General features: G+C 45.3%; 1 protein-coding gene across 1 annotated transcript in view; it reads left to right on the top strand.

Moving 5' to 3' along the window:
- LOC135504731 (actin-binding LIM protein 1-like) overlaps positions 1-15,675 on the top strand; it is a 152,504-nt gene that overhangs the window by 108,604 nt on the left and 28,225 nt on the right. Inside the window, exons 9-15 of the mRNA XM_064923550.1 lie at positions 5,231-5,308; positions 6,246-6,404; positions 6,822-6,866; positions 7,017-7,049; positions 7,187-7,313; positions 14,844-14,948; positions 15,358-15,405. Of these exons, the coding sequence (XP_064779622.1) occupies positions 5,231-5,308; positions 6,246-6,404; positions 6,822-6,866; positions 7,017-7,049; positions 7,187-7,313; positions 14,844-14,948; positions 15,358-15,405 (595 nt within the window). The remainder of the gene's footprint in view (positions 1-5,230; positions 5,309-6,245; positions 6,405-6,821; positions 6,867-7,016; positions 7,050-7,186; positions 7,314-14,843; positions 14,949-15,357; positions 15,406-15,675) is intronic.

The following is a 15,675-nucleotide window of genomic DNA, read 5'->3' as shown; positions in this document are numbered from 1 at the left end:
GGCAGATCTGGAAGAGTCTGGATGACTGGCAGATCTGGAAGAGTCTGGCTGACTGGCAGATCTGGAAGAGTCTGGCTGACTGGCAGATCTGGAAGAGTCTGGCTGACTGGCAGATCTGGAAGAGTCTGGCTGACTGGCAGATCTGGAAGAGTCTGGCTGACTGGCAGATCTGGAAGAGTCTGGCTGACTGGCAGATCTGGAAGAGTCTGGTCGACTGGCAGATCTGGAAGAGTCTGGTCGACTGGCAGATCTGGAAGAGTCTGGTCGACTGGCAGATCTGGAAGAGTCTGGTTGACTGGCAGATCTGGAAGAGTCTGGTTGACTGGCAGATCTGGAAGAGTCTGGCTGACTGGAATGGTCTGGCTGACTGGCAGATCTGGAAGAGTCTGGCTGACTGGCAGATCTGGCTGCTTCATGCTGACTGACGGCTCAGGCTGCTCCATGCAGATTGACAGCTCTGGCGGCTTCCTGCAGATTGGCAGCTCCATGCAGACTGGCAACTCCATGCAGACTAGCAGATCTGGAAGAGTCTGGTTGACTGGCAGATCTGGAAGAGTCTGGTTGACTGGCAGATCTGGAAGAGTCTGGCTGACTGGAATGGTCTGGCTGACTGGCAGATCTGGAAGAGTCTGGCTGACTGGAATGGTCTGGCTGACTGGCAGATCTGGAAGAGTCTGGCTGACTGGCAGATCTGGCTGCTTCATGCTGACTGACGGCTCAGGCTGCTCCATGCAGATTGACAGCTCTGGCGGCTTCTTGCAGATTGGCAGCTCCATGCAGACTGGCAACTCCATGCAGACTGGCAGCTCTTTGCAGACTGGCAGCTCTGGCTGCTCCATGCAGACTAGCTGCTCCATGCAGACTAGCAGCTCAGGCTGATCTATGCAAACTGACAGCTCTGGCTGCTCAAGGTAGACTGGCAGCTCAGGCTGTTCTATACAAACAGGAGGCTCCGGCAGCGCTGTAGAGGAGGAAGGCTCTAGAACCGCTGAACAGACGGGAGACTCCGACAGCGCAGGAGAGGGAGAAAGCGCTGGCTGCGCTGAACAGACAGGAGACTCCAGCAGCGCTGTAGAGGAGGAAGGCTCTAGAACCGCTGAATAAACGGGAGACTCCGACAGCGCAGGAGAGGGAGAAAGCGCTGAACAGGCGAGGCGCACTGAAGGCCTGATGCGTGGTTCTGGCACTGGTGGTATTTGGCCGAGGACACGCACAGGAAGCCTAGTGCGGGGAGCTGCTACTGGAGGGCTGGGGTGTGGAGGTGGTTCTGGATAAAGGACAGGCACAGGAAGCCTGGTGTGAGGAGCTACTACCGGAGGACTGGTGTGTGAAGGTGGCACAGGATGGACTGGACCGTGAAGGAGTACTGAAGAGCCTGAATGCAGGACTGGCACAGGACGTGCAAGGCTAGGCTGGTACTCAGGAGGCTTAGTGCGTGAGGCTGGCACACTTTCCACCAGCCGACTAACACGCACCTCAGGACTAGTATGGAGTGCTGACCCAGGTGCCATCAAATCCCCGACACGCTCCGTCGGCCGAATATTATATCTAAAGCACCAAACTAGCAACTCCCTCATTAGACTCTCCTCCAATTTTCCCATTAACTCCTTCACAGTCTCTGCTTCGCTCACCTCCAACACTGGTTCTGACCTCCTCCTTGGCTCTTCACAATACACAGGGAGAGTTGACTCAGGTCTGTCTCCTGACTCAGCCACTCCCCCTGATTGCCCCCCCCAAAAAATTTGGGGCTGCTTTTCGGGCTTCCATCCACATCGCTGTGCTGCCTCCTCATATTTGCGCCTCTCCGCTTTAGCCGCTTCTAATTCTTCCTTGGGGAGGCGATAATCACCAGGCTGAGCCCAGGGTCCTTTTCCGTCCAGTTCCTCCTCCCATGTCCAATTCTCCAAATGGTGTAGCCTCTCCCACTGAAGCTGCTTCTGTTGTTTCTCGTGTAGCTCCCGTTTGCGCTGCTCCTGCCTGTTGACGCGCTGCTCCTGTCTGTTGACACGCTGCTCCTGTTTACTCTTCGCCTGCTGCGCTTTAGGGCGGCTACACTCTTCTGGTTTAGCCCAGGGTCCTCTTCCGTCCAGGATTTCCTCCCATGTCCAGAAATCCTTATAACGAGGCCCCTCTTTGCGCGGCTCTTCTTTGCGCTGCTCCTGCCTGTTGACACGCTGCTCGGTCCGAGTTTGGTGGGTGATTCTGTAACGGCGTTCTTTTGTTGTTGAAGGAGAGTCGGACCGAAATGCAGCGTGTAAGTTACTCATGTTTATTTAAAGAAGACAAAACGAACGAACTAACACGAATAACAAAATAAATACAAAAAAAACAACAAACAGAACGAAACCTAATACAGCCTGACTGGTGAAACCTACACAGAGACAGGGACAATCACCCACGAAATGCAAAGCGAAAAACAGGCTACCTAAATACGGTTCCCAATCAGCGACAACGAGAAGCACCTGACTCTGATTGAGAACCGCCTCAGGCAGCCAACCTAATTAACACACACACACACCCCTAACCAGCTACAATCCCAACTACTACAAAACCCCAATATGAAAATACAATACAAAATAACCCCATGTCACACCCTGGTCTGACTAACTAATAAACTAAAACACACAATACTAAGACCAAGGCATGACAAGGAGGCACGGGACAGCCCCTCTCTGACACACTCATATGGATAGAATAAAGGTTAAAGACAAGGAAATATTTGAGAAGTCGACATAAAAATGGTTCAAGTTATACATTAACTTTTGGAGATGCTCAATGTCTCTTGAGGATACCCGATTTGTTATGGGGGCACCCAGCCACCCCTGTAATTTGAGCCATGAAGATACAGTGCCTTGCGAAAGTATTCGGCCCCCTTGAACTTTGCGACCTTTTGCCACATTTCAGGCTTCAAACATAAAGATATAAAACTGTATTTTTTGTGAAGAATCAACAACAAGTGGGACACAATCATGAAGTGGAACGACATTTATTGGATATTTCAAACTTTTTTTAACAAATCAAAAACTGAAAAATTGGGCGTGCAAAATTATTCAGCCCCCTTAAGTTAATACTTTGTAGCGCCACCTTTTGCTGCGATTACAGCTGTAAGTCGCTTGGGGTATGTCTCTATCAGTTGCACATCGAGAGACTGAAAATTTTTCCCATTCCTCCTTGCAAAACAGCTCGAGCTCATTGAGGTTGGATGGAGAGCATTTGTGAACAGCAGGGTAGCCTAGTGGTTAGAGTGTTGGACTAGTAACCGAAAGGTTGCAAGTTCGAATCCCTGAGCTGACAAGGTACAAATCTGTTGTTCTGCCCCAGAACAGGCAGTTAACCCACTGTTCCTAGGCCGTCATTGAAAATAAGAATTTCTTCTTAACTGACTTGCCTAGTAAAATAAAGGAAAAATAAAAAATAAACAGCAGTTTTCAGTTCTTTCCACAGATTCTCGATTGGATTCAGGTCTGGACTTTGACTTGGCCATTCTAACACCTGGATATGTTTATTTTTGAACCATTCCATTGTAGATTTTGCTTTATGTTTTGGATCATTGTCTTGTTGGAAGACAAATCTCCGTCCCAGTCTCAGGTCTTTTGCAGACTCCATCAGGTTTTCTTCCAGAATGGTCCTGTATTTGGCTCCATCCATCTTCCCATCAATTTTAACCATCTTCCCTGTCCCTGCTGAAGAAAAGCAGGCCCAAACCATGATGCTGCCACCACCATGTTTGACAGTGGGTATGGTGTGTTCATGGTGATGCGCTGTGTTGCTTTTACGCCAAACATAACATTTTGCATTGTTGCCAAAAAGTTCAATTTTCGTTTCATCTGACCAGAGCACATTCTTCCACATGCTTGGTGTGTCTCCCAAGTGGCTTGTGGCAAACTTTAAACGACACTTTTTATGGATATCTTTAAGAAATGGCTTTCTTCTTGCCACTCTTCCATAAAGGCCAGATTTGTGCAATATACGACTGATTGTTGTGCTATGGACAGAGTCTCCCACCTCAGCTGTAGATCTCTGCAGTTCATCCAGAGTGATCATGGGCCTCTTGGCTGCATCTCTGATCAGTCTTCTCCTTGTATGAGCTGAAAGTTTAGAGGGACGGCCAGGTCTTGGTAGATTTGCAGTGGTCTGATACTCCTTCCATTTCAATATTATCGCTTGCACAGTGCTCCTTGGGATGTTTAAAGCTTGGGAAATCTTTTTGTATCCAAATCCGGCTTTAAACTTCTTCACAACAGTATCTCGAACCTGCCTGGTGTGTTCCTTGTTCTTCATGATGCTCTCTGCGCTTTTAACGGACCTCTGAGACTATCACAGTGCAGGTGCATTTATACGGAGACTTGATTACACACAGGTGGATTGTATTTATCATCATTAGTCATTTAGGTCAGCATTGGATCGTTCAGAGATCCTCACTGAACTTCTGGAGAGAGTTTGCTGCACTGAAAGTAAAGGGGCTGAATAATTTTGCACGCCCAATTTTTCAGTTTTTGATTTGTTAAAAAAGTTTGAAATATCCAATAAATGTCGTTCCACTTCATGATTGTGTCCCACTTGTTGTTGATTCTTCACAAAAAAATACAGTTTTATATCTTTATGTTTCAAGCCTGAAATGTTGCAAAAGGTCGCAAAGTTCAAGGGGGCCGAATACTTTCGCAAGGCACTGTACATATCAAACAATATATAGTGATGGTTGTTTTCACCCTAAAACTCTTTACAAAGCCTCCATTTATAGTAACCATGTGGTTGTGAAAACATGATTCATGTCAATCAATACATGAATTCAGGACTGCATGTGGTATTTACAGTGTTAAGGATATTACTAAGTCACAATGCAAATACCCTCATTCACTTTGCAAGATGCAAATTAATGACATCATTGCAAGATAATGTCATTGTATTTTATTTAAAGATTGAATCTACTTGTCATGTTACAATGTGGTGGAATTTCAAAAACAAAGTTAGGTTTTAAACTGTATTTTCTTTCTTGAACCTTTATTTATCCAGGCGAGTTCATTAAGAACAAGTTCTTTAAAATGATGGCCTGATGAATTCTTATTTCCCCCTCCTTTTGATGAAGCAGTGATTGCGTGACACATTTCATTCCTCATTTGCAAATTGAGGCGAACACAATACTGTAGCAACTTTGATCCAACACCTATAAAACTCATCAAGAGGTTGTTGGGATGTTGTCTTGACTTCCTTTTCTGTTCTCCTCTTGCAGCCTTCAAGGTCGTCATCCGATAGTATCTGTTCCAGACCTGGTTCAAGCATACATGGCTCACCAGGTCATACCATATATGTGAGTTCTGGATGTACTGCTTACATTTTTTATAGGCCACATCCCTAGGGAAGCATAAGATAAATTGTCATTCCATGTGTAAACTTTGTCTAACATGCTGACCAGATCGCGTGTAGCATTGCACGCATGTTGTTTTTGTCCCCCCACACCAGACACCATCAGGACACGCAGGTTGAATTATTAAAACAAACTCTGAACCAATTATATTAATTTGGGGACAGGTTGAAAAGCAATAAACATTTATGGCAATTTAGCTAGTTAGCATGTTTTTGCTAGCTAATTTGTCCTGGGATATAAACATTGGGTTGTTATTTTACCAGAAAAGCTAATCCACAGAATAGTAATTGCTCCTCCTTCAGGCTTCTTCTTCTTCTTTGGACTTTAAAAAGTGCATTACCACAACCGACTGGAATGTCAACCTCAGTTCATCTTGCAATAACATGGGTATATGCTCCTAAAAATCAATGAGGATATGACACGTGGGTAGGAGATGGGAGAGGCAGGACTTGCAGCGCGTCGAGTGTCATAAATAGAACCAAGTTCTATTTTAGCACCTGGCCACGCAGACGCTCGCGAGCAGTATGATTGAATAACATGTATGTGTACATTTATTTTGCAATGCTCGCGCACGCGAAATGGCCGGTCTGGTCAGCATATTAGTTGTAGACCTTATTCTTACCGATACATACATTTTCTGTCAGCCTTACATCTAAAGTGGAAGGAGCCCTATGCTTATCAGACTCTCTTATAGTTCCTTTATAGACCCTGACAACTGGGGTTGTTGTTTTTTTGCAACCCCAGTGGTCAGGGTCTATAGAGGAACTTTTTAGCTGCGCTAATACTGGCTAGTAGATGTGTGCTTTTAGTTGTGTATAACCTCTCTCGCTCTGTCTCTATGTATGTATCGATCTGTCTATCTTTCTGTCTGTGTCCCTAGGCAAAAGTAGACAATGAGATCCTTGAATACAGGGACCTAGCTGCCATTCCCAAAGTCAAAGCCATTTATGATATAGACCGCCCTGATCTGATTACCTACGAGCCTTTGTACACTTTGTCCCTTGACGAGAGGGAGGAGAGGAAGGAGAGTGTGGGAGAGGTAATTAGCATGCAACCATGCATGACCGTGTATGTGCTTGTGCATGTGTGACGCATCATGTTGAAATGAACAAACCCTCATTCTGAAGTTGCGAGCTGTGCCGGGTAAGTATTGGTTTGAGAGAAAACAGCTGTGATGCATAAATTATATTATCCTAAATCATATCGATTTTCTCCATCTCTCCCCCCCAGAGAGTCATGTGTCAAGCAATAAATATATCTGTTGTTGCAGGGTGGAAGGCAAACACTTAGTGTACATTTCGTATTTAGTAATAATAATACATTATAATTATACAGCACTTTTTCAAGGATCCAAAGTGTAGTGTTATTGTCACACTCAGGTTCATGGCAAACTCACCCTTATAAAGGAAACCTATTATTGACACGAGAGTGCTCAGTAATTTTTCTGTGTCTACAGCTCCATACTGCGAGAAGGGAGCGTTCCCCCATGCCAGATGACAAGGTAAGACAGCCACCAACTATTCTCATTGATAATTACATAGTGTTGGTGTGTGCTTAAAAGTATGTTGTATGGCGTTTCTTTGCTTACAGTACGGTCAGGATTCTTAGCTAAGTTAGTTTGAAAAAAAAATACAATTTTTTTCTCTTTCAGTCCTCAAGAAACATGTCACCTACACCATCTGCTGTAGGTGGTACTGCATTACACAGTAATAAACTGTACATGTTTAACTGTAAATGTTCCGATCGAATTACAAAGAAAGGAAGCTCTTGACTATGGTTTGATAGTGATTGACAGGTGATGTAACTGTGTTGTCCCTGTAGAGCTGCTATGACATAAGAGAACGCATCCTTCAGAGGTCTACCAGTCAGGGCTCCATTGGCTCACCTGTCTACAATCGTCATAGTTACACCCCGTTGTCACGCTCACCACAGCATTTTCACAGACCAGGTGAGAGGTGTGTGTGCGAACACATCTTTGTGTGCGTGCGAGCATGCATGCATGTATGGTTTGTATTGTTAGTCTTTACAGGTTACACAGAAAAGTAATTTGAAAATCATTTAAAATAGTCTGAGATGTTCAGTAGGCACTGCCTCAACACTCTTCCTTGACTATTTTAACAAGAACATAATACCACTTGTTCACATCTCACAGGAGTATCATTCGTGCCTGTCACTCTTTCTTAACCCCACCTTAATCTTAACTCCCCACTGCAGCTGCTCTGTTGCTGTCCTCCTATATCTTTACTCTTCACTGACCACTCTGATGACACTTTATAATAACTGTCATGAATAAGCCATTATATTTATTTGTATTATTTTTATTTTATTTAACCTTTATTTAACTAGACAAGTCATTTAAGAACAAATTATTTTTTACAATGACAGCCTACCATTATAAATGCTATAACATGGTGTATAATCTAATAATTAAATATTTATTATTGAAGTGGAACTGAGTGTTTTAACTCCTTTGCAGATTTGAAACAAACAGACAATCTTAACATCAGTCAAAAATATAAAATCCCCAGTTTATGTTAAAAAAACAACTTTATAAGAAGTTTTAAAAATAGATTATATTTGACAAGAAAATCCATGACGTAGAGTAATGCATGTTGGCAGAATAGATGGATGCAGTTCAATGCATGATTCATATTATTCACCAATACTTTTCTTGGTAGTCCAACAAATATTGCTATCAGGTTATAAATCACAGCTGTCCTGGTACATTGTTTGCTGCCTCTAGCCATTCGGGATACACTGTTTCAGTTTCAATTACTCAATATTTTGGACAAAATCTGACAAATGTAAAGAAGACTGGGAATGTCAATACAATCAAACGAGCAAGGGCAATTTGTAATTTTTAATTTATTTCACCTTTATTTAACCAGGTAAACTAGATGAGAGTTCTAATTTACAACTGCGACCTGGCCAAGCAAAGCAGTGCAACACAAACAACAACACAGAGTTACACATGGGATAAACAAAAGTACAGTCAATAACACAATAGGAAAAAAGAAAGTCTATATACAGCATGTGCAAATGGCGTGAGGAGGTAGGCAATAAATAGGCCATAGTAGCGGAATAATTACAATTTAGCAGATTAACACTGGAGTGATAAATGAGCAGATGGTGATGGGCAAGTAGAGATACTGGTCTGCAAAAGAGCAGAAAATTAAATAAAAAACAATATGGGGATGAGGTAGGTAGATTGGGTGAGATATTTACAGATGGACTATGTTCAGCTGCAGAGATCGGTTAGCTGCTCAGATAGCTGATGTTTAAAGTTAGTGAGGGAAATATAAGTCTCCAGCTTCAGTGATTTGTTCCAGTCACTGGCAGCAGAGAACTGGAAGGAAAGGCGGCCAAAGGAGGTGTTGGCTTTGAGGATGTCCAGTGAGATATACCTGCTGGAGCGCGTGCTATGGGTGGGTGTTGTTATTGTGACCAGTGAGCTGAGATAAGGCGGAGCTTTACCTAGCATAGACTTATAGATGACCTGGAGCCAGTGGGTCTGGCGACAAATATGTAGCAAGGGCCAGCCGACTAGAGCATACAGGTCGCAGTGGTGGGTGGTATAAGGGGCTTTGGTAACAAAACAGATGGCACTGTGATAGACTGCATCCAGTTTCCTGAGTAGAGTATTGGAAGCTATTTTGTAGATGACATCGCCTAAGTTGAGGTACGGTAGGATAGTCAGTTTTACTAGGGTAAGTTTGGCGGCATGAGTGAAGGAGGCTTTGTTGCAATGATCACAAGCCAGTCATAATGTGGCTAATAGGCTAGCTTTTATTTAGCAAGCTGAAAACACGGAGCCTTACGTTAGCTAGCGAGCTGCTGGGAGGATGTCATGTCATTGGACGAGTGGGTGAGTGCCCACCCCATATAGTTTTTTGTTGCCTGCAGCTTGAGATGCAGGTGTCATTTGGTTAGCGAACAAGAAATGTGAATCACTTTGCTAGGTAGTTATGCTGAACTTGAACAACTGTTATCCACAGTTAGCATATCTCTTAGTTGTCAGTCAAATGTATTTGGCATATTTCAAATGGGTGGGCAGGAAATTTCCCACCTAGTTGTCAAAATGTGGGTTGGGACAAGCATGCATTGGCAGGCAAGCTGCAGAAAGGCGAGCAGGCTGCTTTTCCCATCATTTATCGGCCTGCATGCCGAAAAGGTTTGAGAGGGTTTATCTACTGTTCCCTTGTTGGATTTGAGCGAATCTCACTCTTGCTAGCATTAGTTGTTGATCTTGCTGTTGTTGATGTGCATAGGTAACAGAGATAGATAGCCTACCTGTTCGTGGTTGTTTGATCAAAAGGACTGTAAAGTTTCCAAATGTAAGAGGACTCCTGTGGTATTTACACATGGATTTCTGCAAATATGTATGTAACCCTCTCACCAGGCTCGAATTTGACTCTCACAATGTTACCTTATATAGAATATCTCAACCGCATGGGATGTTAGGTGAGAAGAACATCTCCAATAAGAATCCCTATTGTAAACTATCAAGGGTGATGACAACTTAGGGTATTAACTTCAGATAGAATGACTATAGATTTTTGTTATTGTATAAGGATATGCTTTCCCATGCATTAAATTACATTTAAACAGGAAATGACTGCACCAAGACAAAATACATAAGGTTCAAGATGTGTATTATTACATTTACAAAGCACCACATCAAAATAAATAAAAATAATAAACGCCAATGAGTCGTGCACAACCCATTTCCAAATGATTTTGAGCTTGCTTAACCCGTTGGCGCGCATTGGAGCTAAAAAAAATGACGACGCACATAAAGTCCCAAAGCAACCGCTGTGGTTAATCACTACTCTTCCCTCAGCGAAGTATGGCATTTCCGTGAAGGTTTCCTCACAAGATCCACAGCAAGTACAGCTATCAATGCAGACAGTACTCCTTCGCAGTAAACGATATTCCATGGGAACATGAACGGTCGACCCAGGGAGAGTGCCGGTGCCCGCCTGGGATTCGCTGGAGCAGTGCCGAAGAGGGTTACAAGAGAATGGAGTTGGAGAAACAAGCACGGCGACGTGGATGGAAGCCCGAGAGTCAGCCCCAAAAATGTATTGGGGGGGGCTCACAGGAAGTATGGCGAAGATAGGTAGGAGACCTGCGTCAACTTCCTGTGTTTACCGGGGGGCTAGAGAGACCGGGCAGGCACCGTGTTATGCTGTGAAGCGCACGGTGTCCCCAGTGCGGGTGCATAGCCCGGTGCGATACATTCCAGCTCTGCGTATCGGCCGGGCAAGAGTGGGCATCGAGCCAAGTGTCATGAAGCCGGCTCTACGCATCTGGTCTCCAGTGCGTCTCCTTGGGCCGGCTTACATGGCACCAGCCTTGCGCATGGTGTCCCCGGTTCGCCTGCATAGCCCAGTGCGGGCTATTCCACCTCGCCGCACTGGCAGGGCGACCGGGAGCATGCAACCAGGTAGGGTTGGGCAGGCTCGGTGCTCAAGAGCTCCAGTGCGCCTGCACGGTCCGGTCTATCCGTCACCACCTCCACGCACCAGACCTCTGGTGGCAGCCCCCCGCACGAGGCTGTCTCTCCGGCTCATCCGTACAGGTGCTCCCGTCTTTCCAGCGCTGCCGGAGCCTTCCTCCTCTACACTGCTGTCGGAGTCTCCCACCTGTCCGGCGATGCTGTCGGGGTCTCCCGCCTGTCCGGCGCTGCTGCCGGAGTCTTCCGCCTGTCCGGCGCTGCTGCCGGAGTCTCCCGCCTGTCCGGCGCTGCTGCCGGAGTCTCCCGCCTGTCCGGCGCTGCTGCCGGAGTCTCCCGCCTGTCCGGCGCTGCTGCCGGAGTCTCCCGCCTGTCCGGCGCTGCTGCCGGAGTCTCCCGCCTGTCCGGCGCTGCTGCCGGAGTCTCCCGCCTGTCCGGCGCTGCTGCCGGAGTCTGAAGAGCCCCTCTGCCCAGAGCCGGCAGAGCCCCTCTGCCCAGAGGCGCCAGACCCCCTCTGCCCAGAGGCGCCAGACCCCCTCTGCCCAGAGGCGCCAGACCCCCTCTGCCCCGAGCTGTCCCTCTGCCCCGAGCTGCCCCTCTGTCCCGAGCTGCCGCCCCTCTGTCCCGAGCTGCCCCTCTGTCCAGAGCTGCCGCCCCTCGGTCCCGAGCTGCCCCTCAGTCCAGTGGGGTCATTAAGTAGGGTCGCCGTGGTTCGGAGGCCACGGAAGCGGACAAGGTGGAGGACTAAAACTATGGTGAAGTGGGGGCCATGTCCAGCACCAGAGCCGCCACCGTGGACAGATGCCCACCCAGATCCTCCCCAATAGGTTCAGGTTTTGCGGCCGGAGTCCGCACCTTGGGGGGGGGGGGGTACTGTCACACCCTGACCATAGTTTGCTTTGTATGTTTCTATGTTTTGGTTGGTCAGGGTGTGAACTGAGTGGGCATTCTATGTTACATGTCTAGTTTGTCTAGTTCTATGTTTGGCCTGATATGGTTCTCAATCAGAGGCAGGTGTTAGTCATTGTCTCTGATTGGGAACCATATTTAGGTAGCCTGTTTGGTGTTGGGTTTTGTGGGTGATTGTCCTTGTTTCTGTCTCTGTGTTACTTTGCACCAGTATAGGCTGTTTCGGTTTTCACGTTACGTTTATTGTTTTTGTATTGATTCGTGTTTCCTTTGTTTTATTAAACATGAATTTCAATAGCCACGCCGCATTTTGGTCCGACTCTCCTTCACATGAAGAAATCCATTACACACACAATGCTAGGCTAACCTCAAGGCTGCCAAATACCTCCATGATGAGATGGTAGCTTCAGTCTGTACTAAGTTTTTCTTAACAAAAATTATAACAACCCTCTTTAAAATAAATTCTGTATTTCCCTTCAACACTCGGCAGTTATGGGTTTTGTTCTATTTTTATTGTCTTCTTTTATCATTTTTCTTCACCAACAGTCATAATGTAATGCCCATCCTTTTCTCAACGTCTCCCTCCCTCTCTTTTTTCCCAGGCCCTCCGTTAACCAGGTCCACTCCCATTGGCCACAGCTTATTAACAAGAGACCTCATTGGTCAAAACTTAAACTTAAAAGTAAACCAACCTATTCACTTATACATTACCAATTAATTATAACAAATAAACTAAATACTTGGTTCTAACAAGGGTATTACATGTATTTTGTGGCTTTTGGCAAATGCTTTCTTATTATCTAAAGTCACACTGTTGCTACTGCCTGTGAACACACAGTCCAGTTCAAAGTGAATGATGGCAGGCCCATGTGGGAAATGGGTTATTTGCATATAGGCCTACTGTAGCTCTGATTGGCTATGGTGCACCGGTCTGTGTGGTGCACAGACTATGGTGCACCTGTCTGAGTCCGGTCCTGGACAAGACAGATGTTTTTATTAGCTTTTATTTACCGCAATGTCTGTTAATTGTCCAAACGCACATCTGCTTTCCCACTCTATATTGCTATCAAATTTTCACAAATGCCTTGCCTCTATGTCATTCCCAAACATTCTATGAAAGTATGAAAATGTGAAAATGACCATGTAAGTGTTCGCTTGTAAAAACAATGTATAGAAAAATGTGTCATTCATATTGCTAAAATGCTGCCAGTTCCACTTTAATGTAGAGATAATACCAATTTTCCCTTATTCCTTATCCCCATCTCACTCAAATAATCCTTCCTCCTTGTTTGAAGTTTCTTCATTTCTAGTTTTGACATGATTCCGATTTTCTCCCTTTTCTCCTTCTTTTCTTCACCCTCTTTCACCTCACCTCCTCTCCCTCCCTAACTGTGGTGGTGTGTATCCACTGGCTCTGTCTCCACTCTTACCTATCCTCTAACTCTTCCCTCCTACGGTCCTCCCTCCCTGCCTCCTTGTGTCTATCTGTGATGGTGTGTCTACTGACTGTCTCACTCCCTTTTCCCATCCACACCTCGGTCTTCCTCCTCCAACTCCCCTCCACATCATCTTAATGATGTCTCCCCAATGGCTCTGTCCCACCTGCCCTCCCTCTCCCCTGCAGAAGCTTTGACAGGCATGCAGAAGCTCTGCTCCGCCCTGTGTAGTAACAGTATGGGCTCCTCCAGCCATAGTGACTCCCGTCCCACCTCACCTTTCAGACACCACTCCTTTCCCCATAGCCAAGGTAAGACAGGGCCTTAGACCCCATCGTCCCGTCACTGTCCCCACTCCCCAGGCAAGCTATGTCACCTCATTCAAGTCTTACTGCCTCAGACTCTATGGCTTAACTCATGTTCTTACCCTCATCTCCAGCCCCTGTATACTGTAGCCATGCACATTTGATGTAAAACAGCTGTCAGAAGCTGAGTAACCTGGTCCAAAATCTGTTTGTGCTTTTCTTGCCAAATGACCATAGGCTGGCAAGGAGATCTGGGACCAAGCTAGAGACGTCTCATCTGCTGTCAAAGTCATAAGATGACATAGACATGCAGCCCAGCTCACTTACACCAACCAAGTGTCCAGAGACCTTTACTGGACCTCTGGACATTTTGGTTCATGTCATATTTTATTTTTGTTCTGAGTGTTTGTATTTGGCAGTGGTGATGGCCATGCATGCACTTAAATGTTACCCAAGTCACATTACTGGCATTCTGCCTGTTTAATGATCAATGTCCATTATGTCTGGCTGCATGCTATTGATAGATCTTGTATTACCTCATGGATACAGGATGTAACTAGGTCTGTCATTACATTTCATCAGCCAGTGATTGTCATGCAAATAACTGCCAGTCTCACTGTATTTAAAAAAATTAAAAATAAAAATTTGTTGAACCTTTATTTAACTAGGCAAGTCAGTTAAGAACAAATTCTTATTTAGAATAACTGCATTTTTCAGAGGCAGAATTACATATTTTTACCTTGTCAGCTCGGGGATTCGATCCAGCACCTTTCAGTTACTGGCCCAACACTCTAATCACTAGGCTACCTGCCGTGGATACACTAGGCTATGGTAATTGACCATTAATTAACATAAACACATTTAGCATCTCCTGGCTTCCATGCAAGCCAGTGATGCGGACTTTGGTAATAAAATCCCTTGAGCCTTATTGCTTATATAGAGTGCTGAGTACCAGGCCATTAGCGACTTGCAGTTAGAAAGTTTGGTAGGCTACTAATGACCATCAGCGGCATCAGAGCGCAGATTTGGAGAAGCCTAGCTACCATGACTAAACGGTCACATGGAATTTGACTGTCGTCATGACTCGTGATCACCGATGTGGCAGTAATACCGTAACAGCTCTAGATGTAACTGAGCTCCATAGTGTGACTAACTGATTTGCTAACACGGGATTATTCAATAATTCTCAAAATTAGATTACTCTTTCAATCTCCTTGCGTCCATTTTTATGCTTTATCCTAATCTCACATGCCAGACTTTACAGTTATATGCAATAGTCCCTCGTCTGGCTCTGCGAGATTAGCTTTTCCCAAACTTATGTTTTCTGTATCATTGCGCTGCTTATGTTTTGTTCTTGGTTCTTCTCATTGGAGGCACTGATCCACATAGCGGGCGGAGCTCCCCTACACCCCAAAGGCCAGACAGCCGGCCTGTCACTCCGCCTCTCTCTCTGACCCCTAAACATTTCCACCTCCCAGGTAGGAGACACACGGAGCGCACCCTGTCACTGTCACTGCTACTGGTCACATGAGATCTTTTATATCTCTCTCTTATCGCTCCCTCACCACTTCTGTCTACCACTTTTTCCATTTCAATAATGCTTTTGATTCATTCCATTAAAGGATGCTGGCACTTAGTGTGCTCTTTTCACCAGACACATCACGAATATAAGACTCTCTGTATAAAATAATAATTGATTTTAATGTCAATTTTATTGTAAATGCTGATGTTTATTGGTTTACAGTGTGTGATTGTGAAGACACCCTCCCTCTGTGGTATTTTTCATTGGTCATTTCACAATGCCCTCTGTGTCACAGGAAAAGTGTTTGATACGTATACATGAAATGCAAAAGACTGAGTTTTGTCTTTCTCCCTGTATCCTTTCAGATCAGGGGATCAACATTTACAGGAAACCACCCATCTACAAACAACACGGTACATTCACTCTCCCGACCTGGTTTCACCAGCATTAACAGCATCATTATTGTTATGAATACTTATACTGATACTATTATTCCCAAATAGTGTCATGAGCCTCGTTGGCTATAACAAATCGATAAGCTTAGCTTATTGATGCGCGGGTTGACTCATAACCCTCAGTCCCTGCGGTTATATCTGTGGGGCGGGTTTAGGGTCATTAAATACTGTGTGGATCAGCTGTTTGTTCACCCGCCTGCAACCCGACTATATGTGATAAAGTTAAAA

The sequence above is a fragment of the Oncorhynchus masou genome, chromosome 18 (genome assembly GCF_036934945.1).
Source record: "Oncorhynchus masou masou isolate Uvic2021 chromosome 18, UVic_Omas_1.1, whole genome shotgun sequence".
NCBI classification, from domain to species: domain Eukaryota; kingdom Metazoa; phylum Chordata; class Actinopteri; order Salmoniformes; family Salmonidae; genus Oncorhynchus; species Oncorhynchus masou.
This window is presented reverse-complemented; position numbering and strand designations above follow the sequence as displayed.